The following is a 26638-nucleotide window of genomic DNA, read 5'->3' as shown; positions in this document are numbered from 1 at the left end:
CCAGCCCCCAGCCCTAGCTCTTGATGTCTGGGAACAAGGTGAAAACAAAGTCATGTCAGGGCCTGGCTCTCTTCCTGTATCCCACCCTCATACCCTTTCAAATTGTTCTTAAAACTCTCCCCAGGTTCCAATACCACTCACAGCCTCCATCTCCTCGACCATTCCTCAGCATCAAACACTGTGAGTTCATCCCTCCTGGCTTCCCTGACCACGAGTCCCTGCTGATCCTCCCCTCAGAGCTCCCAAGCAGCATGTCCCAGATCCACTCCCTGGCCCCAACCTGTCCTCATCTTCTAAAACAGTTGTCTCTCCACAGGGAATCCCATCACTTTATATTGCCTGCCTCCTGTTGGGAACAGAAGTTGGACTTTCACCAGAAGTGGAGCTCACTCCCCAGTTCCTGGCTGTAATCCATCCAGGAATCTGCCTCCTGGGGCCCCCTTCCCTATGGGACAGTGAAAGCCACCTGCTTTCCCCACCTCACAGGTCCCCACAGCCTGAGTGGACTGTGCAGAAATGCCACAGTGACACCCTTAGTCACCGCTGGCTCTGTCTGTTCAGGACTAACTGAGGCTCCAGAGAGCAAAAGAAGGCCAGGGATTCCTCTGGAGAAGGCCAGGTCATGCTGAGGGCCTGGATTTTCTGGCAGCACCACAAACACAAAAACAATACACAGCTCCCTGAGAGCTTTGGAAGCCTTAGCCCAAAGTGGGTCCCCTCCACGTGCCCCTGAGCTCCAGGCCCCCACCTGCCTGTCCCCCTTAGCCTTTTGGAGACTTGAGGGCAAGGGGCAGGTTTGTGACAGCAACACACATGGTGTCTACCAAAGAAGGAATCGTCAGGGCCCAGCAGCCTGGCCACTCAATTGCTACTGTTGCTACTATAACAGTAACAACCTTCGTCATCGTGGCCTTAAGGGCACCTTATCATTATCACCAACAAGATGGCGCAACTTTGAGATCCTAGGGCTTCAGATAACGGTGTGCGGCCAGCGCCAGGACCTCAATTTCCCCACCGCCTAAGTGAATTCCCATAGGACGAGCCCCACCCCACTTCCCGCCGCGGTTCCGGCGCTACGCCAACAGTAGTCTGCCCAGATCCCTTCCGGCCGCTCCGCTCAAGACCGCGGTGCCCCTGACTGCCCGCCCCCCCTGGCGTGTGGAACCAGCGGCAGGGTTCAGGTTTCCAGCCGGTCGCGAAGAAAAGAGCGCTTCCGGGATCGGAGGTACGCCAGTGGCGTGCGCGGGCGCTTCCGGGTCGGTGCCGGGTCAGCTTCCGGGCCACTTCCGAGGTCCGCGTCCCTCGTGGGGACCCTGCAGCGCCCACGGGATGAAGGCGAAGAGCTCCGAGCGCGCCCCGAGCATCTCCGTGGCTCGGACGGGGCCGGTCAGGAAGCTCACTGGGAAGAAAAGCAAGAAGAGGTTCTGGAAGAAAAAAGCGCAAGGAGGAAGCAAGACGCCGGGAAGCGCCCCCAAAGGCGTCGCGGGGCGCCCCCCGAAGGCCCGGGAAGACTTCTCTCAAAACTGGAAGGCGCTGCAAGAGGTGAGGCCGGCGGCGGGCGCAGTCCCGGGCTTGCGGCCGGGTCCGCTCAAGCGCCTATGGAGCAGCCTCGAGCCCAGCAGTGCCGAGGGCCGTTCCCGGGAAAAGCGGCCCGCTCGGGGGAGAGAGTAGGCACGGGGGTAGAGGACTCCTGCGATGTAGGGCTTTGAGAGCCAGGAACTGATGACCGTTGTCATGGGTACCGAGCTCTTCCGGTGTCCGGATGCAGGTAAACCCCCTAACATCCCCAAGAAAGTGGTTATCTTCCGCAGGTGAGGATGTGGGCCCAGACTCGGTACCAAACCATCCAGGGTTGCTGCTGGGAGCTGGAACTCAAACCCCAGACCCTGAAACCCTGGAGTCCAGGCCCTTAACTCTGGCTCCTGCCTCCTGTCTTTCTTGACATGGTGACTAACTCATACAGCAGATATCACACAAGGCTTCACTCATACGTTCTGACATCCCTCAAAGTTAGCTTTTGTTACAATCCCTGTTTCCGAGTCAGGGAAACTGAGGCACAGAGAGAGGGAGCCTGAGGAACTTGGCTTGAGGTCATAGAGCTAGAGGTGGTGGAGCCCAGATGCAGAGTCACACGTCCTGACCTGAGTTTGTGCTCCTTGCTGCTGCTGACCTTCAGAGAAGTTTCTGGAGTGCGATTGTGGAGGCACAGCAAGTGGGAGGGACAGAATAAAGGATTTCCGGAGCAAGGTGCTTCACCTGGCGTCTTACTGTGGGCCACCCTGATAGCTTAGCTGTCGTGATGCAGAACTGGGCAGCCCCGCTGCTCTATGTTACTCCCTAAGCACCCGGTCACACTCTTCCTCCCAAGAAGGCAAAGCAGAGTTAAATGAATGGGAGGTGGAGGTTCAGGTTTTGTCTAATTCCTGTTTGACTGTTATGGGAACAGATAAGTAGAAATTTACTTCCTGGCCCAACTGCTTGCCACCTGCCCAAGGTCTTAACTGGGGATTTGAGCACGGGAAGGAGGAAGCTGGGCTCTAAGATCTCAGAGCCTCTGGTGGGATGAGATTAGAGCTGACGCCTAGAAGCTCATCAGGGCCTCCAGTTTGACAGTAGTTTTTCATTGCGTTGAACATGCCCCTCCGTCTTTCTGGGTCCTGAGTAATGGCAAATGTAGAGAGACAGTATGAAGGAAGTGGTCCCATGCTCCATAGAGCAGATCTGGGCTGTGAGAGGAGTAACCCTCACATCAACAGTTAGGGAACCAGGGATTGAGCTCAGCAGCACAGTGCTTGCTTAGCAAGTGCAAGGTCTAGAGTTTGATTCCTGGTACCAGAAAAAAATCTGCTGGACAGTTTTCTCATCCCGGCCTTGAGCTCTTGGCAACATGCTCTTACGTCTTTTAGTCAGTAAGCACCTAAGATGTAGCCTGAGTTTGAGTTTTATGGGAACAAAAGTATAGGTATAAAACTGTGTTCCATTAAGATAAGTAAGGGGAAAGCACTTCCCTGCTAGCTGCTTATAGGTGAGAGTAGAAAGGGGGCCTTTTCAAACCATTTGGAAATTCGTATCAAGGATGCTGACTGGAAATACATACAGGTGTTGTGGATAAGTGTGTGTGAACATGGACACACATGTAAGTCTTTTCAATCTGTTTCCTGTCATTTCCAAATTAAAATATTGCTTGTATTTTAAATTTTGGACTCCATTAGCTGCTGAAACAAAACTCACAGGTTCCGGAAAAATGCCTTGTATCTCAGATGGACCCCCAAAAGAAAGAAAAATCACAGGTCCTGGAGAAGCCTCTTGTCTCTCAGATGGATCCCAAAAAGCAGCCCAAAGTTGCCCAGCAGGACAGAATCTCAAATAAATCAAAGAAAGATGAGACTCCAAAAGGAAAAGACCAAGAGGCCAACCGGCACTCCATCCCCTCTGGCTCTGTGTCGGCACCCCTCACAAAGACCAGTGGGATACAGTATGAGAAAGAAGCCCAAAAAAGGAGAAACGGGGACATTTCTTCAAAACCAGGGGACACCAAGCACAAGAAGCAGAAAGCGGAAGAGGCAGCCATGGCTTCTGCCCCAGCCCCGCCCACTGAGTAAGTATTTGCCCTGCTGAGGGTTCTGGCAGCCCCCGCACCTGCCCCGCTGCTCAGGCTGTCTGAGCAGTCTCAGGAGACTGAGCAACCCCTGAATGCAGCCCAGTGCTGGCAACTGCCCATCAAGCACTGTGACGATCATTCTTGTGGGCAAGGCCAGTAGCTGGTGACCCTCTCTGAATGACTCAGCTAGAGGCAGCATGTGTGTCACCCAGGCATCCAGGGCAGTTGCATAAGGCCAAGGACACAAGGCACAATGCCTCCTGGGTGTGGCATCATATGGGCCATCAGGACAGAGTGGTCAGCGGACAGATAGACAGATGCTTTAGTAGCTGCAGGGTGGGGGAACATGGAGAGGAGGGACTCTGCTGGGTTGGACCCCAAGGATGACAATAAGAGAAGCCTGAGAGCTGGGCATGGGCTGGCACAGGCACCACTGTGGGCGTTGGTCAGCTCAAGGTTCCTTGTGCCCTCGAAGTTGGCTTTCTCTGGTGGTGGGCTGGTCACTGTCACTTAGAAGAAACCAGCCGCCAGTCTGCCTTACCATGGGCTAGCTGGCCAGCCTTGTTTATGTTCTTCATGCTTCTCTACAGTCCCTAAGCTTGGGTGACAAGCATGTTTGCTAGTGAGAAAGAAACATGAAAGTGCCAAGACTAAGTAGCAGACATGCCTGGGCCAGGTGTCTGCGTTACCTGCGAGCCCACCAGCACTGCAGAGCCCGGGCTTGGCCAGGTACCAGGCCTTCTGGTGGCCAGTCTCTCTCGCCTTTGCTCTTAGGGAGGACATCTGGTTTGATGATGTGGACCCCGCCGACATCGAGGCTGCTGTGGGCCCAGAGGCAGCCAGGATAGCGCGGCAGCGGCTTGGACAGAAGGAGAACAGCATCACCCTGGAGAAGGCACAGGCCTTTGATGGGTACATGGGTCACCTGGGGTGCGGGGCGGCGTTGTGGAGGGACAACCAAGGCTCTGCCCAAGGTGTTGGTCACCCGGAGCCTTTGGTCCCCCAGCCTGACAAAAGCCCTGGCCTTGGACTGCGAGATGGTGGGCGTGGGCCCCAAGGGGAAGGAGAGCATCGCGGCCCGAGTGTCCCTTGTGAACCAGTATGGGAAGTGCGTGTACGACAAGTTCGTCAAGCCCACGGAGCCAGTGACAGACTACAGGACGGCAGTCAGCGGGGTGCAGCCTGAGCACCTCAAGCAGGGTACAGTGTCACGGACAGCTGGCACACTGCCCCCCAGGGTCCTGGTGCCTCTTACCCCACTCCACCCTTAGTCACTGGCGCTGGAGACCAGCCAGGGTGTGCTGGGATGAGGAGAGGAGCCTTTGGACAGACCGCAGCGTCCCTTGGGAAGTTCCACAGGGAAGAGTTCAAGGCCTGGCCTGGCTCCGGTTCCCACAGGTACCCTGTGGCTGTGACAGGGTGAGGAAGCCGTTCCAGGTGTGAGCTGTGCGGGCAGTGTCTGTAGGAGGCGACAGGAAGTGTCCTGCCCATGCCCAACATGGAGAGGCTGGGTCCCCTGGTGCTGTGCTGGGAGGCTGTGTCAGAGGCTCTGGGCTTGACTGAAGGATTTGGTGACCTTCAGGGGTGCAGCCACTCAGTCTCTGCCACGTACCATCCCTTTTCCCCACAATCTGTATGTTCTTCCTGTGCACGGGCGTGCGGTGGCCCTGCCACTCCTTAGGACCAGGGACTTGCTCTCCATTCTGTGGGGCAAACCAGCACCCTCTGCTCAGTCCAGGGTCCGGTGGGGTCACAGGTGTGGCTGTGGAACCCACCCTCCAGGGTGAGATGGGCAAGATGATTTTTTAAAAGGTTCTGCAACACTGTTTTGGGCCAGGGTCTGGGGTGTGTCTTGCTGCCCAACGTGAAGGCTGGCTGGCTTTTGTGGGGAGAGAGCTTTGGGTTTTCTTGAGGTATGATCTTACTGGGTAGTTCAGGCTGCTCTCACTCACTGTGTAGCCCAGGCTGGCCTCAAATTTGCAGTATCCTGCCTTAGCCTCCTGAGTGCTGAGGTTATGAATGTGTGCCACCACACCCTAGAAGAGCCAGTTTTCATTTCCACTTGGAAAATTACAGTGCTCAAGCCCTGACCCTTCATCACTGGATCCAGGCAAAGCCCTCAGTTCTGTGGGCCGTGACAGGGCCGAACAGTGTCCCCATCATGGGAGAGGACCTGAGGCACATGCATGGTGGCAGCATCCTAGGCCCTGCTGGGTGAGCCTCAGAGAATGGCAGCCATTCATGGGCTGTGAACAACTACGTCTTTGCCTTCCTTTCAGGAGAGGAGCTCGCAGTTGTGCAGAAAGAGGTGGCAGCAATGCTGAAGGGCAGGATCCTGGTGGGGCACGCACTGCACAATGACCTGAAGGTGCGCCAAGCCCCTGCGCTGTCCCCAGAAGTGTCTTCCCAGGCGCTGTCCCCGCAGGATGTCCTGCAGTCCCATCCCACACCCTTCACCAGGCTCTGGGGCTCTGGTCCAGGGCAGACGGAGATGGCTGGCATGGTGCTCACTGGGACCTCGAGGCACGCTTGCGCCACCCTGTGGACAGCTTGCCACCTGGCCACACATAGTGAACGGGCTCACACCTGCAGAGCCCTCACAGCTCTCACCTCACCAGTGCAGTTTCTGCCCGAGTGTTGCTGGGTGCAGGGCATAGGTCCACATGGATTCTCAGACAGATGCCCTCATGGCCTGCTGAGAGGACACTGCAGGAACATGGCCCATCTGCTCAGAGAACCCTCTGTTCTTCCTCGGGACAGTGCCAGGTGCCTTGCAGCAGCCTGGCTCCATGAGTGTCTTTCAACACTCCGCACACATAGGTCCCCTCATGTGGTGAAGCCAACAGAGCTGGGCCTGGGCATCAGCTGCCAGCCCTTTGCCAGGGCCTGGGTGGTGACAGGTTCCTGGGACAGCCTTGGCAGGCTGGACCACCTTCATAGTCCCACCCCCAGTACCCCAGAAAGATAATAAAAACAAAACCACGTTCAACCACTAAAAACAGAAGTTCCCTGCTGCTCACATGTTGAGTCATCTTAGAGATGGCCTCCAGTGCAGGGTGCCTGCAGTGTCCCTGGTACGGGCCATGTGCGCATCTGGATGACCCAGCCAGGGCTGCAGGGTGGCCGTGAGCGTCTCATTTCTGGTTTCCCTATGTGCAGAACGACCTCAAGCCCAGCTGCCCACTTTGCTGCCTGCTGCCTCGGTTCAGGGTTTTAAACTAATGTGATCTGGCTGGCTGGCAGCACCAGCAGTTGGCCCAGTGGTCTCCTGCGGGGTGCAGCCTGAGCACCTCAAGCAGGGTACAGTGTCACGGACAGCTGGCACACTGCCCCCCAGGGTCCTGGTGCCTCTTACCCCACTCCACCCTTAGTCACCGGCGGAACAAGGAACAAGTTCACACCTGTTCCCCTGCACACTATGTACAGGGCCCCCTTAGATATTACTTGTAAAAGGGGGTTCTCCTGCCGCATTTTACAATGGAAATGCATCATCTTCCCCCAGGTGCTGTTTCTTGATCATCCCAAAAAGAAGATCCGGGACACACAGAAATACAAACCTTTCAAGCAGCAGGTGAAGGTATGCAAACCGCAGAACTTGGCGTCAGATTGTTCATTCCGACCTCTGACACCTGGCGTGAGGGCCTTTGTGTTTTATTTGTCCTTTAACTTTTAGAAGCACCCTAACTAGGCCGGGTGCAGCTCAGAGCAGAGCACACCTGCACGCACGACCCCTGGGCTTCTGCCTTCACACCCAGCACCACAAGAAGCAAAAAGAAAAGAGTTGCATTCACCACTGGCCTGGGGAGCAAGTGAGGGTGGGCAGCTCTCTGGGCACCGGGCTCCTTCCTGTCCCCAAGGGGCCTTGAGTCTTGCACTTGCTGGGGAAGCGCGCTTCCACTGACCTGCACCCCAGGCCGACTCAGTCACTGACCCGGCCGGGGTGTGATTACGGGTTCAGTGGCCCCCCCTCTTCCTGCCCAAGATGTCCACCCCAGCATGCCATGTGCCATCTGCTCACTTTGCAGAGTGGGAGGCCATCTCTGAAGCTGCTTTCCGAGAAAATCCTGGGTGTCAGGGTCCAGCAGGCAGAGCACTGTTCGGTATGTCTATGGGTGACTGGCCTTGGGATCGATTGCCTTGTCCCTGACCCCGAAATCTAGGCCTGTGTCACCGGAGGGCGGACACAGGGGAGGTGCCTGGTGGCCAGAGCAGCTTTGTAAAAGGCTGTTTAAAGAAAAACAAACAAACCAAAAAAACCAGCACAGTAGGCTCAAGAAGTGTCAAAAACAGCCGAGCATGGTGGCACATGCCTGTAACCCCAGCACTGGGGAGGCAGAGGCAGTAGGACTATTGAAAGTTCGAGACCAGGCTAGGCTACAAAGTGAGCTCAAGGCCAGCCTGAACTGCGTAGCGAGACCCTGTCTCTAAAAGACCAAAAAAAGTGTTAAATCTAAAAAGCACAACATCAAAAAACCATCTTACTGTCTGAAGAAAAGTTCAGACCCAAAAAGCAAAGACCCAAGTCAGACTAATTCACGGAGAGAACTTTATTTAGCTCCCTGGAGCAGATGGGTGTGGCACTGGCGAGGGGTATTGAGAGGCCTCACGGTGAGGGCACCAAAGCAGAGCTGTGGAGAGGGAGCAGTCACACAGGTGCACAGCACGGCTGGGGAAGGAGGCGTCCTGTTTACAAGACGTGAGAGGCTCTGGGACACAGGTCCCACCCCTCAGCACCACCCACACCCCCAAGGTGGGGACCAGAACTCCAACACACAAATCCTGGGCTGATGCAGCACTGCCCAGCCCTCCCCCATGGCACCTGCCTGCGGCTGTGGCTCTGGGGCTCTTTCCATCTCTCTACTTGTGTGCCCCAGCCCACAGTCTCATTCACGAGGGTCACCTGACAGACCTGACAGCCAGGCCTCTGTCTCTCCCCCAGCTCCCCCTGTAAATGGGCACAGCCAGACCACAGGTATGCAGGACACTGCTCCCTGGAGGGTGCCGTGGCTATGGTCACCCATGGTCCCTGCTGACAGCTAGCACATTGTATGTTGTTCAGATCCAGGACGCCCAGGCCGCAATGAGGCTTTACATCATGGTGAAGAGGGACTGGGAGAGCGCGGCCCAGCGCAGGCACCCCTCAGCCAGCACCCAGGACCATCGCAGTAAGGACACCTAGCCCCTGCCACCAGCCTGAGGTGGCAGGGCCTCGGCCCACCGGCATGGGACCAGGTTGTGGGACCAGTTACATCTCCCGAAAGCAGCAAGTCTGGCAAGCCACTTTTAAGGCTGAGAGCACAGGATGTGATGCCTGGGCCACAGTGGCCAGGGGACAGGCATGCAGTGGAAGTGGCGAGGTGTGTCTGGGGTACAGCCAGGAGAGGTTGGGGTGCAGGGGCACCTGGTTGCCACCGATGCTCTAATGAGCTATGGGTGGTTGGCCTAGTGCTTGAGTGGCTTCCCCTGAGGTCACTTTGCCCTCTTATCATGGGTCAGGGGGCAGGCTGTGCCAGACCCGAGGGATCCAGATCAGGTCCCTACAGCAGCCATTGATATGGAGGCAGCTGCTGTCACTGGGGACTAATGTGGCCATCAGGCTCTGGAGAGGAACTGTGGGGACAGGGTCCCCTCACTCCACTTACTTCAGTTAGGCTGGGGTTGCTGCAGGCTGGCACGCAGCAAAGCTCTGTGCCCGCCACCCAGATGCAGACTCAGGCACCATAGCTGGTGCCTGCACTAATCTGGAAAGGCCATGGGCTCCAGTGGGCCAGCCTGCCACATGCTGGCAGGGCCCAGATCCCAGGCTGAGCCACCTGCCCGCTGTTTGGGACCCCTTTTGCTGACGGATGTGGTCACGTGCTGCAGGTGGGGCTTGTGAGGCCTCCCAGTACATGCAGGGCCCTGGGTTCAGTCCCCAGCACATAAATAAACGCTTAGCACTGTGGTGTGGCTTCTTCCTGTGCTCAGGACCTTTGTGGTCCTGCTAGCCAGCACTGCACAGAAGGCGTCAAGCGCCACTACAGCCAGTCCCCCTGCAGCAGCTAGTACACAGATACTGGCTGGCAGCTGACCTCGGGCCTCTGTACTAGTTCCAGAGGGCAATGCGTGCCACTTCACATACATACCCTGGTACAGAAAGGGTAGCACCTCAGGGTGGGGCAGGAAGGTCCCCCGAGAGGTCCCTGGCTGCACTAAGGAGCTCCCCATCCTCAGGGCTGGGGCACACAGCTGTCTCCAGGCTCACAAGCACTTCTTTAGCATAAGAAATCAGCTCCTGGAGGAGAGAAGATCGGGTCACCTATCCCTGACAGTTCCAGGGTCAGGTGCCCCACTAGCTGTAGACCAGCAAGGTCTGATGACTGTACCCCATGGCTTTGATTTTGGCCCCATTGTGGGGCTGGACTAACAGGATAGTCCTTAAGGCCCCATAGGGGAGGGCCAGCTCTGAGTAACACCCCTATCGGCGACAAGGGTGCCCCAATGAGCTCACCAGGCTGGAGGGGAAGCGGTCCTGGATGTCCTGGGTCAGGGTCCTGATGCCGCTGTATTCCAGCTCCGGCAAGATCTCCTCTGCAGGGAAGCAGGGGTCTCTGAGCCCCAGAGCCTGCCAGCCATGGGGCTGCACAGGCTGGGACAGCACTGCCCTGGGATCCTTGGATCTGCATGGCACCCTTGGCCATGAGTAGATGGGCAGGCAGTGGTACTGAGTAGATGGGCAGGCAGTGGTGCTGGCTTGGGAGGTTTCCAAGGGCCCCAGGGGGCTCCCCACCCACCTGCAGACCTCCCCAGGGGTGGGTGCAACGCCAGGGCCCTCACTGTAGGTGGCCAGGTGGGCCAGCAGCATGCAGAGATTCTCCACCACCTCCGGGTCGTCCCTGTAGAGCTGGTAGGTCTCCTGCAGCAGGCTGAGGCCGCTGCAGCCCTGCTCCAGCACCACCACCCGGAAGGCCGCCAGCTCTGGGAGGGGATGAGGGCCTTCACAGGTGGGCTCAGCTGGTGCCCCTCCCTGAGCAGGGAGATGGGGCAATGGTGACACTGATTTCACTGGGTTACTGAGAATTCAGAGAACACTGTGGCCATGGGTCAAGGCCCAGCTCCTCACTGCTCCACATGGACTGTAGAAAATGGGGTTTACCACCTGCTTCCTTGCCAGCGGCTCTGCACCCACCACCTGGTACACAGGTGGGGTGCTCAGCTTGGGGCTGGAGTGTTGACTTAGTGAGCCACATATGAGCAGCCTGGGAGGTGGGCACGTGCTGTGACTTCTGCTCCCAAGGGGGATGTAACCTCCATACCCCTTTCCCCCCAGGGGAAACGGGCTCCAGTAGGTGAGGTTCCTTTCACATGGATAGGTTCCACCTGGGCTGCCCCGGGGCCTGCTGCCTTGATGCTGAGCCCCTGCCTTCTGGGCTGAACCCGGCCCTTAAGCCCTCTGCCTCTCCTCTCCTGATGCAGACCTGCGGGTGACAACTGGCACCAGCCCAACTCACCAGATGCCTTGGCAAGGCTGGCCAGGCCCCGGTAGGCGTTGTTCACCAGCTGGACCCTGTCCTGGCCCAGCTGGATGCTCCGCAGGAGCAGTGCCACCACCTCTTCCAGCTGCTCCTCTTGGATGCAGCCTGCAGTGGGCAGGGCCTGGTCACCCCCAGGTGTGTCTAGGGCCGCCCTCCAAACCCCAAGCCCCAGGCCGCTCACCCAGCAAGGACAGCAGCCAGAGCACTGCACAGCCGGCCTCAGCCATGTCCACATCTATGGGGTGGGTGGCTAAAACCTGGATGACCAGAGCTGGAAACTTCTTGAAGATGTCTCTGTTCATGATGACAGCTGCATCCAGAACAAAGGAGACACTGAGCAGAGCGCTTGGCTACTGCTGTGTCCCTGCCTCCATGCCACATTCCTCTATCAGACACCACAAGCAGAGAGGGGAGAGGACATGTCCTCAAAGGTGGAAGATGGGGGGGTTTCTGCAGCCCCGAGCCTGGAGGCAAGGGACTATGAGAGCTGGGGTTTCCCAGCTTGCCACACCCCAGAGCCCTCCTGCTCTGCCCAGGGTGGGGCCTGGTGGGGGCAGCAGCCCTATTCAGGATCAGAAAGAAAGATGGAGTGTCCAGCAGCAGCTGACCCCTGGGACAGGGCTGCCCACGTCCTCATGCCCCCCCCCCTTCCCTGCCTTGTCTCCTTTGCTGGGAGTCCCAGCACTGTGGCACTGGGGAAGGAGGCCTCACCATCCACCAGGAGGGCCCAGAGAAGACTTAGGCCACTGAGGCAGATGTCCCGGTCCCCACAGAAGCTGCTCAGATGCTGCAGCATGAGCTCACACAGCCCGGCCTTCTGCAGCTCCTCGGACGCCGACTCTGAGCAGCAAGAGACAGCACCTTCCAGAAGCCTTCCTGAGCGCCCCTTGACCCGGTGCTCTCTTGGGCATCATGATCCCTCTGACCCACGTTCCTGGGTACCTGCCCTGAGCCAGGCTTATATCCACATGAAATCCAAAGATAGGAATGGGGGCTGGCACTGGAGGACTGTCCATTTCCAGGGCTCCGTCACCAGGCAGGTCCAGCCGCTATGGCTCCCCAGTTAGTGGACTGAGCCCTGCCTTCTCAGGGTGTCTTTTGGCAGTGGGCGGGAGGGACCTGAGACCAGGCTTGCTTGGCTGCTTTCTTCAACACGTCTCCTAGCATGGACTCAGCAAAGGGCAGCAAATCCCAGGGTGGGGTGGACAGTGGGTGCCAGGTGGCAGTCCCTGAGCATGTGGTGGACCAGGAGGGGTGTAGAGTGCATCACTGTGTCTGGTGAGCTCTTGGTGACCACTTGTCCACCCAGGCCCCATCCTGGCTGCAGCTCAGAGCCCAGCAGCAGTGGAAGTGCAGGACTGTGGCATGGAGGTCAGTAAGTGTCCATGCTGTGCACATCTGCGAGGTGTCCAGTGAGGGCAAGGTGGGATAGGAGCACTGGGGACCATGCTGTGGGCACCTGGGCGCCGTGCTCCCCAGTGGGCCCCGTGTGCCTGGCTCCCTGGTGCAGGAACCAAAAGGGCGGCAGGGCAGCACCCACCTTGGCTGGCGATGATGGTGAGCAGGTTGTAGGCCTTGATGATAAGCCGAGTTGAGTGGGGGTGGTTCCGCATGGCACTCAGCAGCATGGCACTGAAGGAGCTGTTCCAGGATGCCTTGGCATCCACGTCCCGCTTTAGCGCTGTTCAGGCCAGAGAAGAGCCTGGGTTCAGCCCAGGGCCAGGTGCCCTGCCCAAGCAATGGCAACGTCTCTGCCTGGTGTCAGGAAGCCCAGGTCCACCATGGCCCCAGCCACAGGGTGAGCAGCAGACCAAGGGCCAAGGCTGTGCCTGTGCTCACAGCTACCCTGTGACTTCACAAGCCCACACTGGTGTCCAGGAGCCTGCAGCTCAGTGACAATGGGCCACAGTAAACACGATTTAGGGTCAGGTTGCAGCTCCCTGGCATAGCGCCTGCCTAGGAGGCATGAGACTAGGGTCCTTGTGTCACAAAAAGACAAAACAAAATCTAAACAGCAGGCCAGGAGTACAGCTCAGCAGTGCAGTGCCTGCCTGGCAAGCACAAGGTCCTGAGTTCATTGCTGCTCAGTACCTAAAAAAAATCAAGCCAACAAAATCTAAATGGCACATGGAAATTGAACCCTCAGTATTAAAGCCAGAAATGCAACTACGTAGCTCAGGTGCAGAAATCAGTCAGCTGAGCTGTCCCTTTGAAACTCATAGCTATAGGGGCGCCTCTCTGGGCCAAGAGTGCAGTGCCCCCCATACACAGGACAGTGTTGGCCCTACCTCTGGACACAACCCATCTTCCTGAGGGCAGCCGAGAGCACCCCAGTCATGCCCTGGGCAGCCTCCAGGCTCCAAGCTTGCAGTGCCTGGCCCCAGACTGTCAGGTGACAAATTAAAGGAATACCACAGGATGCCCTGGCCACACCCACCTTGGCCCAGGATGTACAGCAGCAGGGAGCAGGCGCATAGCTGCACCTCAAGGATCCTCTCGTGTCGCTCCATCACAGCAACCACCACTGCCACCAGATCAGTGGGCCACGGCAGCCCTGGAAGTCGGGGTGCACAGGGGATACGTGATGGGGAGCCTGGACCCAGAGGTTGCAGGGGCACAGAAATTGAGTGAACAGAAGGGCAGAGACCGGTCCACATCTCCTGAGTGACCTGGGCCCCTGGGACATCATCTTTCCAGTGCTGGAGACAGAACCCAGGGCCTCACGTGTGGCAGGCAGGCGCTCGCCCTGAGCTATACTCCTTAAGAGATAGGCTCTCACTGTGTTGCCTGAGCTTGTCTTGAATTCATGGGCTCCAGCAATCCTGCCTCAGCCTCCCAAGTGCTGGGAGCAGAGATGCCAATACAACAGGCTGTGCCCAGGTGTGTGCTGCCAGCAGCCCCAGGAGTAAGATACCTCCCTCTCACAAGCCACACTTTTCAGGTGAGAAAACATTGTCATCCCAGCACTTGGGAGGCTGAGGCAGGAGGATCACTACAAGTTCAAAGCCATCCTTAACTATATATGGAGACTCTATCTCAAAAAAAGAAAAAAACCCAGTGTGGAGACTGCAGACATTCATGAGGAAGGCAGGAAAGGTATTCTCAGGGACTTAGGCATGAGCTGGTGTGTCCATGAGGTCGCCTGCACCGCAGCCCTGAGCCCTGGGCCTCACCTTCCACAAGCACTCAGGCCCTGTGTGCATGCTGCTAGCACCATTCCCAAGAGCAAATGAGAAATAGCTGGAATGCCCATCCCGGGGATGGGGACAGCCCCACCCCACCCTTCACGGCCCTCAGGAGTGGCAGCAGGGAGAGTCTCATGTTGCTCCCCATCTGAGTAGGTGGCAAAGGCACAGGGCCCTCCTGGGAGCATAACCAGGCCCCTGAGGCCCCTACCGAGCTGGTCCTCAGGCATGGACATGAGCTTCTTCATGGCTGTAAGCTGCACCTCTGGGCGGCTGGAGAACATCTGCATGACCTCTGCAGGAACAGGTGGGCACTGGGGGCCTGCTGAGGGCCAGGCCATGCCAGCAAGCTCTGTCTAGCCATCACAGTACCCAGCTGCTGGGTGTGCAGCCCTCCTGGGGTCCACATCCCGGGACCCAAGCTGGTGCTTTTATCCCCAGCTTACAGGTGAAACCACTGAGGCCAGGTGCCTTGTCCCAGTTCCAGCCCAAGTCTCTGGGAGCCTGCCCCAAGCCCTGGTGTGTGCAGCTGCCACCTGTGCACAGCAGGCACACAGGCCAGACACCAGGCAACAGCATGGGAACGGGGCATGGGACTTGAAGCTGCATGGTAATTTGTGTAGCAGGGACGAGGGGAAACCGGCAGGGCCAGGCCCTGCCCGGGAGCTGTGTAGGACACAGAGGCTGGCAGCAGCCCAAACACAGTGGTGGTGCTGGGCTTTGGAGGAGGAGGAGGGCTGGGACAAGGAGCAGGCCCACTGGGATGAGGAGCAGGGCAGGCACCGCCCTCTGCAACCACACAGCAAGACATTGGGGCCTGCCAGCAGCTGACACCTGCCTCTGTCCCCACTGTCACCTAGAATGCTGGCCATGTTGCCTTCCAGCAGCGTGCTGGTGACCACCTCGGGTATCGCCGACCCATGCAGTGCACCGCTGGAGGATGTAAGCGAGCCTTTCCCGAAGGTGATGCGGATCACATCCCTGGCAGAGGGGCAGAGACGACTGGCTGTACCCTGCAGCCCTGGCAGCGGCTTCTCTGCTGGTCCCTGGGCTCAGCCTTCCTTTCCACCAGCCTCCTGAGTTGGAATCTGTCTGGCCACATGTCTCACGATGCCCAGCTGCCCATCAAGTGCCTGGCAGCTCCACTTGCAAGGATTCCCTCCGCAGAGGTGCAGGGTTGCCCCTGGGCCCTGGCACTTTTGCCTTCAGGCCTCTTTCTCCATAAGAACAGAAACAATCAGATTTCATGTTGGTGTAAAGACCAATGCTTTTCTCATCTGATTTTAAATTAGGGTTTAAACTTTTTCCTGAACTTGGGCCACACCCCCACCCCATCCTGGAGGCCGAGGCCTGCTGGCACCCATGTGCAGAGGCTCGCTGCTGTGCTGTGCCGAGTGGACAGCCCAGGTGAGGCAGCCCACGGGTGCCCAGGGAAGTGTTCTTAGTGGAGCAGGAAAGCCAGCACCCTGACTGCTAGGGTGGAAAGATGCTGAAAGGTAATTGTTAGACTATAAACCGTGCCCTGAGCTTACTTGATCAATACCCGGTCCGAGGGGTCGGCCTGCAGCATAGTAGGTAGGAGGTCGGAGAAGGTGTCCGCCAGGGGCACCTGTCTGTCTACCATGGTCTGCAACAGGACCTGCAGGCCAGCTGACTGCTGGCGGAGCGACTTCCGAAGGTGCATGGCTTCCGCCCCCTATAAGGATGGAGGGCACTGCTCTGTGTGTCTCTATGACAGATGAAAGCTAGGCCTTGGCACAGGCAGAGGAGGTGCCAGGCAGGACCTAGGAACCCCAAGGGGACCAGAGGCCAGCAAGAGGCCACAAGAGCCTGGGGTTCCTTTGTAGAAGCAGGCAGGGGTCAGAGAGTGGGGCAGGGGACAACCTGTCCTGTCTGGACCCAGCTTGTAAGAAGGCCAATGGGCCACTCCTCACAAAGTGGCGGTGCCCAAGATCACCTAATACCAGGCACAGGTGTTGGGGGGCCCTTTAGCCCTCGTTTCCCTGGAGACTTCCACAGGCAGGTAGGGCAGGCTGCTTCTCAGAGGTGCGGCCTGGGGCCTGGGAGAGGGAGGGTACACTTGTACCAGATGCAGAGTAGGAGGCCAGGTGCACTTGGGCACCACAGTCAGGACCTGGCCTTCCTACCTTTCCCTGCAGCGGGGCTCTGCTCCCCAGCCACATAGGGGCTTGCCTGGCCCCTTGTCCCCTCTTCTCTGCCCAGGATATGTCCTGGAACACGATCACAGCAGGGATAAGACAAGAGCCCTGCCAGGATGCACAGGGACAGCTGGCACCTCAACCCTGTGGGCTGGCATCATTTGCACAGGGTGGATTCAGGCCCAGGCTCCAGGCCCCAGCTCCCAGCCCCCAGCATCCGAACACCATCAAAGCCCCAGATGAAATGTCCTCAGCCATCAGCTAGGGCTGAGGTACATGCATGGCTGGGGTGAGCATGACCCTGAGGCCATGATGTCCTTGCTAAAACCCAGCAGGCACTGAGCAGGGTACGTGGGTGGGAGGCTGCTCACGCTCAGGAAGGAGCAGGTGGCCAAGTCAAGGATGATGCAGCCCAGGGACCAGATGTCCGACTTCTGGCTGAAGGAGAAGCTGAGGGCTTCGGGGGCCATCCAGGACTTCTTGTAGGGATCTGTTGGCAAGAAAGGGGGATCTATTTAGAGGGATCCATCCAGACAAAGACATACTGACGGGCTCTGTCCCCTTCCTGTGGCCCCTGCCAGTAGCCCAAGATGCAAGATGGGGAGAGGGCAGAGGCCACTGTTCAGTTAGGCCTCTGCCTGGGTCTCAGCCTGGTCAGTATCTGCCAGGCTGCCCAGGTCTGTGCCCAAAGTGACTGCAGATGCAGGAGGGCACACACCAGGAAGGCACAAATCTGCAGCTCTTTCAATGTCTTCTGCTTGACAGGAACCTAGGGCAAAGTTCCAGCTGCCCTAGTTTCTAAACCTAACCCCAGAGAAAGAGCCAGAGGAGCAGGGTCCTTATGGCAGCCTGGCAGCCCTCAGTCAGCCTTAGACAGCTCCTCCCTCTCTAGGTCTCCACTTCCTAGCTGAACAGCTTTTCCCAAAGGTTTTACACCCTCTCCACCTTCAATCCATCCATCCGTCCACTTATAAACACCATACACCTTGCCACCCACCATCCATCCAAATATCCTACCATCCATTCATCCGTCTGTCCATCTTACCATCCACCCATCCATATATCCCACCGTCCATCCACCTACCTATCCTGCTATCCTGCCATCCACCCATTCATGTATACTACTATCCATCCATCTATCCATCTAACCATTTGCCCATCTACATATCCCACCGTCCATCTACCCATCTTACAATCTATCCACCCATATATCCTGTCATCCATCTGTCCATCCACCCACCCATTTACCCATCCTACCATTTAGCTGTCCATATATTCTGCCATCCATCCATCCATGCATCCATCCATCCATCCAACCATTCATTCTACCATGCACCTATTCATATGTGTTACCGTCCATCCACCTGTCCATCCAGCCTCCAACCACCCATCCAGATGTCCTCCCTGCCACCTACCTAGCCAGCCATATATCTAGCCTGCCACCCATCCACCCACCTAGCCTCTGTGTACCAAGGAAACAGCACCACCAGCCACTGCTGCCCAAGGGCTCTGCAATCCTGCCTGTGGCTGTTCCGCCCACTAGGGACAGCGGTCACAGGCTTGAGCTCCCATTTCCCTGCCCTCTTTTCAAAAGAAAAGAGCTCATCCCCCTGCCTACTCCCTACTATCTTCTGGGCTACTGCAGTATTATGCATAGCCAGTGCCCACACCCCATGGGCACTCTGTCCCCCATTTTAGTCTCTTTTCTGTGACTTTCTTTTCCCCAACAAGGGTGAACAGTTTCAGAGGAACCACAGCGGGTTTCCCATTCTGCTGGGCTCTCCCTCTCAGGTGTCGGAACCTGCACCTGGCCCCCAGGCTGGCACTGCTGCCCCGCTGCAGCCTAAGCGATGGGTCTCTCTGAAGCCACATGCAGCATGCAGACCTTCAGGGGCAGAAGGGGTCGGTGCCCACAGTGGCCACATCCTGTCCATGATGCTCGGGGCCACCCTCGAAGCCCCTCCGCCAGCCAAGGGCCCCACCCACCTTCCTCTGCGCGCACAGTCCACTTGGCTTGATGGGTCATCAGTGCGTGGCAGCTCAGGTCCTGCAGCTTGCAGTGGTTCTGGCTGACAGTGATGTTGGAGGGCTTGAGGTTCCTGCAACCCAGAGGTGGCACCTGAGGATACAGGGGCAGCCTCGGGGATCCCTCTTGGGATCCTGGTCACACATGGCCGCACATGCCTGCAACCCAGCTGTCAGGGAGGCTGAGGCAGAATTCCAAGTTTCAGCTAGCTTAGCACGCCCCTCTGGTAGGTCTCATCCACACGCTGACCATGAGACTGATTCCACCATCGTGTGAGGACTGATGAGGTCAATGCAGGCCCTAAGTGTCCCCTTTGTACACAGGGCCCATGTGGGTTTTCTTTTTGCCTTTAAATAAGATGCGCATGTTTGGAATCAGTCTTTCCACCCAGGTCCACACCCACCCCCCAGGCAGCTTATCTGCTCTTCTGTGCACTGTTCGGCCCATTCCGTGGCCGGGTGAGCCCCTCTGTGTCACCTGTGCAGGATGTCCAGGTGGTGTAGGTACTCCAGCGCATCCAACACCTGGACCAGCATGGTCTGCAGCGACTGGGGAGAAGCAGGGACACCAGTGTGGGCCGGTAACTCTTCACAGTGGCCAGCAGGACAGTGCTTGCTGGGGATATTGTGCCTATGGTGGGGCCTCTCTGTGGCCCATGTTGCCCCACACTACATGGGCTCGAGGTACATCCTGCTGGGGCCCAGACACTCTGAAGCCTTTCTGTCCTTGGAGGGAACAGCCTCAGAGAGACTGTCCCAGAAGGCCTCTGTGCGACACATGAGATCCATCTAACATCCAGGGCAGGGGTTTCCAGCCTGCTCCTGGGATCCCTGGACCCCACACCAGTGTTTCCGGCCACCCAGGAGTGAGGAAGGTTGGGTGCCATATTAGCCAGAGTCCCTCAGGTCCCTAGACCTGTGTGTCTCCCAGGATTCCACCACCAACACATGCCCAGAGCTGCCCCAGAGGCTCTAGTGGAGCAGCGCTCAGAGAAAAGCAGGCAAAGTCACACATGGCGGCGGGGGTGGGTGGGGGGTGCTGGACCTATGGGGAAGTGAAATAAAGACAGCAGAGTGAGCCTCGGGACCTCAGGGTGGGAGGAGGGAAGATATGGATCACCTGAACTTCGCCACCACTAAGACCTTTGCCCGTCACAAGATGTCATTAAGCAAGTGACTCGGCAGGCCAAGGATGGGGCAGATACCTGGACACTCAGGTCCAGAAAGCACAAAGAACTCCTGGAGGCCAGGCACATGCTTGTGATACCAGCATTCTGGAGGCTGAGGCAGGAAGACTGAAAGTTTGAGCCCGGCCTCAGCAACATAGTGACTTAGCGAAGCCCTGTCTCAAAAAATAAATAAATCAATAAATTATAAAGGGGCAGGGACGTAACTGACTGCAAAGGTTTGGGGCTCAATCTCTGGTACCTAAAACATAAAAAAGAAAAAGAAAAAATTAGAGTCAGTAAGAAAAAAACACCTAAATGTTTACATGGGCAAACGCCTGGACAGGCCCAGAAAAAATCCACATTGCAGGTTCGAATTAAAGCGTAGGAAACAATCACAACAGTGTCCAAACAGCTCCATAGGGAGACAGGTGTGGGCACTGGGCCAAGCACAGCTGGTCACCCTGGCGGAGCACACCGTGCCTCAGCCTCGGGGCAAGATAGGGCCAGGCAGGGACACCCATGAGACACGTGCCATCACACGCTGCCTGGTCCACCCTGGTGACCTTTGGGATTGCTGGGCCTTGGCAACAGCCTGGGGCCCTCTGGAATACACAGGTGCCTGGCTGTCATTGTGCCAAACACATTTGGGGGACCCAGGCCAGGCTCGGGGAAGCCATACACCTCGCCAGCCCTCTGAGCCAGGGCAGTGGGGTCACAGGGCTCACCTTGGAGTCGATGACAGCCTTCTCCTTCCTCTTCGCTTCAATGATGTCCTGGAAGCTTGTCGGGCTGTACTCCATCACCAAGCAGAGGAACATGGAGGTGGCCTGCCAGCCACGAGGCCCACATAGGGCCCCTTCCCACAGTCACTATCTGCAGGCCCATGAGGCAGCCTCCACTGGAGGCTCTGTCCCCTACTGCCCCAGGCTCTACCCGCACTGGCTGCCCTGGCTGATGACCACATGGGATGACCATGCCTCCCCCACCCACCAAGACTACATCGTCTGGGGGCTGGAGGTTTAGCTCAGTGGCACAAGTGCCTGCCTTGCAAGCAGGCAGTTGTGAGTTTGATCCCCGGTACCGATAAAAAGGAAAAAGACAAAAAAAAAGACTACATCGTCTGCGGAGCCCAGAGCCCAGCCACCTTGGGCCTCCCTCTATCGTCTTAACTTTCTGGCCCTTGCTGAGAGCCCCAGGGTGCTTAGGAGATCTATGGGGGTGCGCACAGCAAGCCCCATCCAAGAGCTTCCTCAAGGCCCAGCTGATGATGGACAGGGAGCAGCTCCCGGTAAGGTCACTGCTGTAAGATGTCTCCTCCACTGAGTGAGCAGTGGAAGGGACATCTTACAGCAATGGAGAGATGCTGCCCAGTCAGCGTCAAGGCCTCAGGTGCTGCCAAACCCAGCTGTACACAGCTGTGTGGCCCTGGGCTGCTCCTTGCCCTCACTACCAGGACAGGAGAGTGGAGAGCTGTGGGTCTCCTGGGACAGCAGGATGGATAAGAAGCTGGCTGGTGGTGTGCAGGAGCTTTGGGACTGAGGGGCTGGGGTGTCCAGGCAGGGCAGTGGCTCCTGGGGCCAAAACCTTGCTGAGCAACTCACTCAGACTTTGGCAGATGCCAAGCCGGGAATCGACTCCACACAATTCAGGGCACCCCAACCACCCTGCCCAGCCCCTGCCTGGCCACACTGTAGCTGGGACACTTGGGGCCCTGCCAACCTCACTTGGCCCCATCCTCTGCGAGGTGTGGCTGGGCTCCCTGGACCCTGTGCACAAGCTCACAGCAAGGTGCGTGGCCCAGCAAGGGCCCAGTCAGGGTGGCCATGCACCCTCTTGACCCACCTCGCTATCCCACATCTGGAAGAGCTCCTTGTACATGGAGATGTGCGGGTGCCGGAGCTTCAGCAGCGGCATCAGCTGCGGGGTAAAGCACAGTGCGGGAGGTTAGAGCACGCCAGGCCCGGGCAGCGTAGTCCCCGCCTGCAGCCAGTGGGAACAGCGCTGTGCTATGCCTGGGGTCCAGCACCTCAGCCTTTCCATGCCCCTGGGGTGGCCTGAGATGCTGCTACTCTGCTCGGGGTGTGCACCTGCCTAGTAGAGGCCAGCGTCAGGGCCCAGATCCCAGGTCTGCAACCCTCACCTGACAGTGCTTTGAAACCAACAATCAGGGATCATGAACAGACACCCTGGAGGCCTGGGCCGCAGGATGCGGGGCAGAGACAGCAGCCCTGGGTGCAGACCCACGTCCCTGTGCCCACATGTCTCTCCACACTGGGTCACACTGCAGGCACCAGAAATGCAGACTGGGGAAGGACAAGGGTGGCGACTGCAGAGAGAGCAACCACAGGCCCGGGAGGGAGGGCACACGTCTCCCCCACAACACCAGAAAGACAAGAAACTCTCAGCAGGTCAGGGCACAGCAGTACACAGCTGTCATCCCAGATCCTGGGAGCTGAGGCAGGAAGATTGCAAATTTGATTCCAGCCTGGAGCACTTAGCAAGACTCTGTCTCAAACAAAACCCTTTTTTTGTGTCGAGGATTTAGCTCAGCGGCATAAGTGCCTGCCTTGTAAGTGCGAGGTCATGAGTTTGATCTCCGATACCACAAAAAAAAAAAAAAAAAAACCAAAACCCACCTTTTTTTAAAAAAGGCTGAATGTGGCTCAGCACAAGGGTTCATGCCTCAGTACCTCACACATACAAAAGGAAAACTTAGGATCTCCGTCTATTAGACTGGTAATTGTCAACTGGGCATGGTGGTGCACACATGTTCTCCCAGCACTTAGCAGGCTGAAATAGGAGGATCCCTGTGAGTTTGAGACCAGCCTGGGCTGCGTAGTGAGGCCCTATGCAGCCACCAGTCAGATCTGGATGGTGGAGTTAAAGGCGATTAACATTTTCCTTTGGCAAACAACTCTGTATTTTCCAAATGCTTTACAGTAACTATTACATTTTTGTAACTGAAGAAAAAACCTCTGTCTCTCTCTTTCTCTCTCTCTCTCTCTCTCTCTCTCTCTCTCTCTCTCTCTCTCTCGGCAGTGCTGAGAATGAACCCACTGAGCCACAGCCCAGACCGCAGAAGATCATTTTTTTTTGTCTTTTTCGTTTTTATTGGTACCTGGGATCGAACTCATGACTACCTGCTTGCAAGCAGGCGCTTATGCCACTGAGCTAAATCCCCAGCCCCAGAAGATCATTTTGAAGACAACTGTTGGTAAATTAGCCAGGGACCAAGACAGCAACTCCCCTGCTCTCCTCTGGGGATCTGTGTCCCTGGGTGTCAGCATCTGGGTCTACACAGGCAGCTCTCTACAGGCCTCCCTTGCAGCTGGGGGAGCACTAGGTCTGACCCTCCACCCAGGACCCCTCCACCCTGCCCCACGAGGGGGCACAGAGCAGTCTCTGTGCAACACAGCCCATTCCTCTGGAGAGGAAACCACTCCAACTGTTACCTCCTCCAAGGCCTGGTTGGCATGATGGTGGTCAATGCACTGCACCTGCAGAGGCACAGGAGCACCAGATCAGAGGTATGGTGAGCCATGGCCACTGCTGCACTGTAGTCATTTCCACTAGCATTGCCACTGCCACCCCATTACTACCATCATAACCACATCACCAGCATCACCATCACCTTATCACCACCACCACCATCACCACCACCACCATCATCACCAACACCATCACCACCATCATCACCACCATCACTACCATCATCACCATCACCATCACCATCATCATCACCATCACCACCATCAGCATCATCATCACCATCATTTCCACCACCACCATCACCACCATCATCACCACCACCACTACCACCATTACCACCACCACCACCTTCAAGAGCAGGGGAAGCCAGCCAACACACATGAAACAGAAATGCCCCAAAATCCATGCCCAGGGACTTCCCTGAGGAAATCATGGGTGCTCGTGGAAGAAAACTGTTGGGATGTAATCAGAGTTGTTTATATTAGGGAAAAACCAGGAACAAGCTAACTGCTCGTTCCCCAGGAGGAGACAGGCTGGGCTGGCCTCAGCACACAAGTAGGATGGGAGGCCACACAGCCACCAGGACAGGAGAAGAGGAAGCTCACAGGGCAATGTTCACCATTAATTCGGCGGGGGAAATATGTGTTACCAATTTCAACTGTACCGTTCTTGTAATAACAAAGAAGGGTATAGACACTTAGAAAAAAGCTAAAAAGATGAACCCCTAGCCTCCACCTGAACCCCTAGCCTGTGTGGCTCCCCAGGTCTTTATTTAGAAAGAAAGGTTTTTCAGGGGCTGGGGATTTAGCTCAGCGGCATAAGCGCCTGCCTTGCAAGCAGGCAGTCATGAGTTCGATCCTCAGTACCGATAAAAAGGAAAAAGACAGAAAAAAAAAAAAAGAAAGAAAGAAAGAAAGAAAGGTTTTTCAAAAGCTCCTTAACTGCAGAGGCAGTGAGCCACTTGGATAGACCAGTGCGGATCCCGCAGCCAGTAGCAACACAGGAGCAGACAAGGACCCCAGGCCAGCTTCCTGACAATGGGGCTGCTGAGCTGCCCAGACCCGAGGCTGGGGAGGCCTGGCAGCGCCGCAGCCGCCAGCAAGGCCCATCCGCCTAGGTCAGCCCCCAGTGCCACTCTGCCTGCCACGACCCCGAGGAGTACGTGCTGGGAACTCCAGCTCCTGCACCCCAGACACTGCCCTGGGCACACAGAGTGCCCCACTGCACTGTGCTGGCCCTGGCAAAGAGGTCCTCCATTCTGCTCTTAGCCCTGTGGGACCATAGCTTGTCCCCACCCTCTCTGGGCCTGGCTCCCTAAAACCGGTGATTGTTGAGAAACAGGCACATAAGTGTCCCCCGGAATTCAAATCCTCTTGGAAAACATGTGACACCCCAAGCTTCACTGTCTTTGGGTGCAAAATGGAACCCTATTTTGCACTTGCCAGTGACGATGGGACAGAGCAGATGACAGGAACTGTGGCTGGTGTGGCAAAGTAGTGTTGCTTCCGCAGCAGGGTGGAGGCCAAGGCACAGGGGGCCAGCAAGCCTCGTGCCAGTCTCACATCCACTCAGCCAGCACTCCCTCTCAGAGCCCACTGAGAGCCTTCCTCTAACCGGCATGAAGGCTCAGCAAAAGCACCCCCCACAGAACCGCCCACGGTGGTTTCAGGACCCGACTCTGACCTGTTTTATCACGTACTTGGCTTTGGTTTTTATTTCCTTCACCACCACGTTCACCCCCAAGGCACCAGGACTCAGCTCCTGCAAAATCTACCAGGACGGGCTGTCAGCAAATGTACACAGCAGGCACCAGACTCTCAATTCCCACCCCACCACTGGCCCTAAGGCCAGACCCGCAGGTTAGGGGCTCTGAATCTGCATTACAGGAAATGGCCCAGGAAGGCCCAGCAGCTGTCCACTGGAAGAGCCCAGTGCCATCTCTCTGAGGCCAGTTCTGGAGCTCCTTCTCCAACCCTCGCCTTTTTCCCAGCTTGCAGGGAGTACACAGGCACACAAGCACCTGCCCGCCCTTATCCACTCTTTCCAGACCCCTGCAATCCCAGCCAGCATCCACCTGCTGAACTGAGCATCCAGACAGGAAAGCGCCATCTTGGTCACAACCACCCTATGCAGTCAGCATGACTGTGACCTCCAGGTGTACACTGGAGGAAACTGAGGCACAGGGAGCCTGTGGCTGTGGCACTAATAAGCAGAACTGCAGGGTCTGAGTGGAGTGAACTCGGGGAGAGGGCCACTTTGGCCAAGCTCTGTGGAGGCTCAGGGCTATGCGCTGGAGGGAGGCAATGGGATGCCTGGATGCGGAGAGTTATGGGAAAGGGGAGGGGCATGCAGGATAGAACCCTGAATCAGAGAACCCTTGGAGCCAAAAGGATCTGTTATGCAGCCCCTGTGGGCAGCCTGATCCCCCCAGGGAATAAAGTTGGGGGCAGCAGAAGCCCTAGAATCCCAGGGCAAGACCACATAGAGCGGCACTGCCCGGGCCCCTTAGGTACAGTAAAATGCACCCACAACTCTGATTAATGTGATTCTCTGATAAGTAACTTTAAAATTGCCTTGGCCACCAGAAACACATCTGCTTCACCACTGGCCACCTGGAAGGCCCTTCCTCATGAAAAGAATCTTTCCAAAGGGAGGGAAATCAAACCCACAAATATTCCCCAAATTAGTGAAATTTTTATGAACAGATGTAACGTTTAAGGTAGCTGACACGTTAGGTATAGAAACGTTAAGGCCTGTGATCCTAGCCCTTTGGAATTGCAGGTACAAGCCAGCCTGGGCACCTTCCCAAGACCCTGTCTCAAAAAATAACAGGGTAGAGGGTCCCTGGGTTTGAAGACCTTCGCTACCATCAGAAACAAAAACAAAGCCATTCAGAGCCCTCCTTTGTGTCTGGCTGGTGCTTTCCGGTCCCACGCAGCCTGCGGACCCAGCCCAGGGACCCAGGCAGAAGGAAGGAGCTGTCCTCGCCCTCAGAGTTCATTTCAGGGGGCACACAGAGGCCGGTGCGGGGAGAAGCCCAAGGGCTCTCCGCCGAGGCTGGGGATCCCCCGCCGTGGGAACCGTTAGCGCCCACGCGAGGGACACTCTGCACCTGGTACTTCTCCATGGTGTCGTGGGGGGCAACGCCCAGCTTTACAGCTGGTACGCTGGCCATGCGAGTCCACACCCCGGTGTCACCACCAGACACCAGGAACCCAGAGGTCCCAGCTGAGAGGCGCTCCAGACTCTGCCTCTTAAAGTGGGAGCCGGGCGGGGCGGGGCAGGGGCGGGGCCTCTAACGTGGTGGGCGGGTCCATTGCTGAGCGGCCGGTCCTCGTGCCTGAAGGGCGGGGCTCCGAGCGAGGAGAGCCGGAGCCTAGAGACTGGGGTCCGGGCTTGGTGCTGAGGGGCGGGGCTCAGGAAACGGTGGGCGGGGATAATGCGGGTGAGAGGCGGGGCTCAGGTACCAAGACCCGGAAGCTATGGGATGAGGGCG

General features: G+C 57.1%; 2 protein-coding genes across 6 annotated transcripts; one reads left to right on the top strand and one right to left on the bottom strand.

The window, feature by feature from the left end:
• The first annotated feature begins 1037 nt into the window (after positions 1 to 1037).
• On the top strand, positions 1038 to 9545 carry Rexo4 (REX4 homolog, 3'-5' exonuclease). The gene is made up of 8 exons (XM_003472997.5): positions 1038 to 1542; positions 3213 to 3598; positions 4376 to 4513; positions 4608 to 4801; positions 5881 to 5969; positions 7104 to 7178; positions 7627 to 7701; positions 8661 to 9545. The coding sequence occupies exons 1-8, from the start codon at positions 1330 to 1332 to the stop codon at positions 8778 to 8780; spliced, it is 1290 nt and encodes a 429-aa protein (XP_003473045.2). The 5' UTR covers positions 1038 to 1329; the 3' UTR covers positions 8781 to 9545.
• Positions 8134 to 26560, bottom strand: Stkld1 (serine/threonine kinase like domain containing 1). 5 transcript variants are annotated; one of them, XR_010045980.1, is made up of 20 exons: positions 26255 to 26560; positions 24826 to 24912; positions 23106 to 23150; positions 21496 to 21570; positions 20379 to 20480; positions 18963 to 19033; positions 18446 to 18558; positions 16831 to 16949; positions 15833 to 15996; positions 15157 to 15281; positions 14512 to 14595; positions 13553 to 13669; positions 12656 to 12796; positions 11827 to 11955; positions 11297 to 11425; positions 11092 to 11220; positions 10375 to 10558; positions 10092 to 10171; positions 9727 to 9875; positions 8134 to 8284 (listed from the first exon to the last, which is right to left on the bottom strand). XR_010045980.1 is itself a non-coding variant. In XM_013155746.3 (20 exons), the coding sequence occupies exons 1-19, from the start codon at positions 26315 to 26317 to the stop codon at positions 9750 to 9752; spliced, it is 2040 nt and encodes a 679-aa protein (XP_013011200.3). In that variant the 5' UTR covers positions 26318 to 26560; the 3' UTR covers positions 8134 to 8284; positions 9727 to 9749. The 5 variants fall into 5 exon arrangements, 3 of the variants coding, with proteins under 3 accessions (XP_013011200.3, XP_063100355.1, XP_063100356.1); XR_010045981.1 differs by having other exon boundaries at positions 8134 to 8267; XM_013155746.3 differs by having other exon boundaries at positions 10418 to 10558.
• Positions 26561 to 26638: the final 78 nt, after the last annotated feature.

This window comes from Cavia porcellus, unplaced genomic scaffold, assembly GCF_034190915.1.
Source record: "Cavia porcellus strain 051 isolate PalLab524CR breed Dunkin Hartley unplaced genomic scaffold, mCavPor4.1 scaffold_49, whole genome shotgun sequence".
NCBI lineage: Eukaryota > Metazoa > Chordata > Mammalia > Rodentia > Caviidae > Cavia > Cavia porcellus.
Note: the sequence above shows the minus strand (reverse complement) of the source record. Positions and strands in the feature narration are given on the sequence as shown.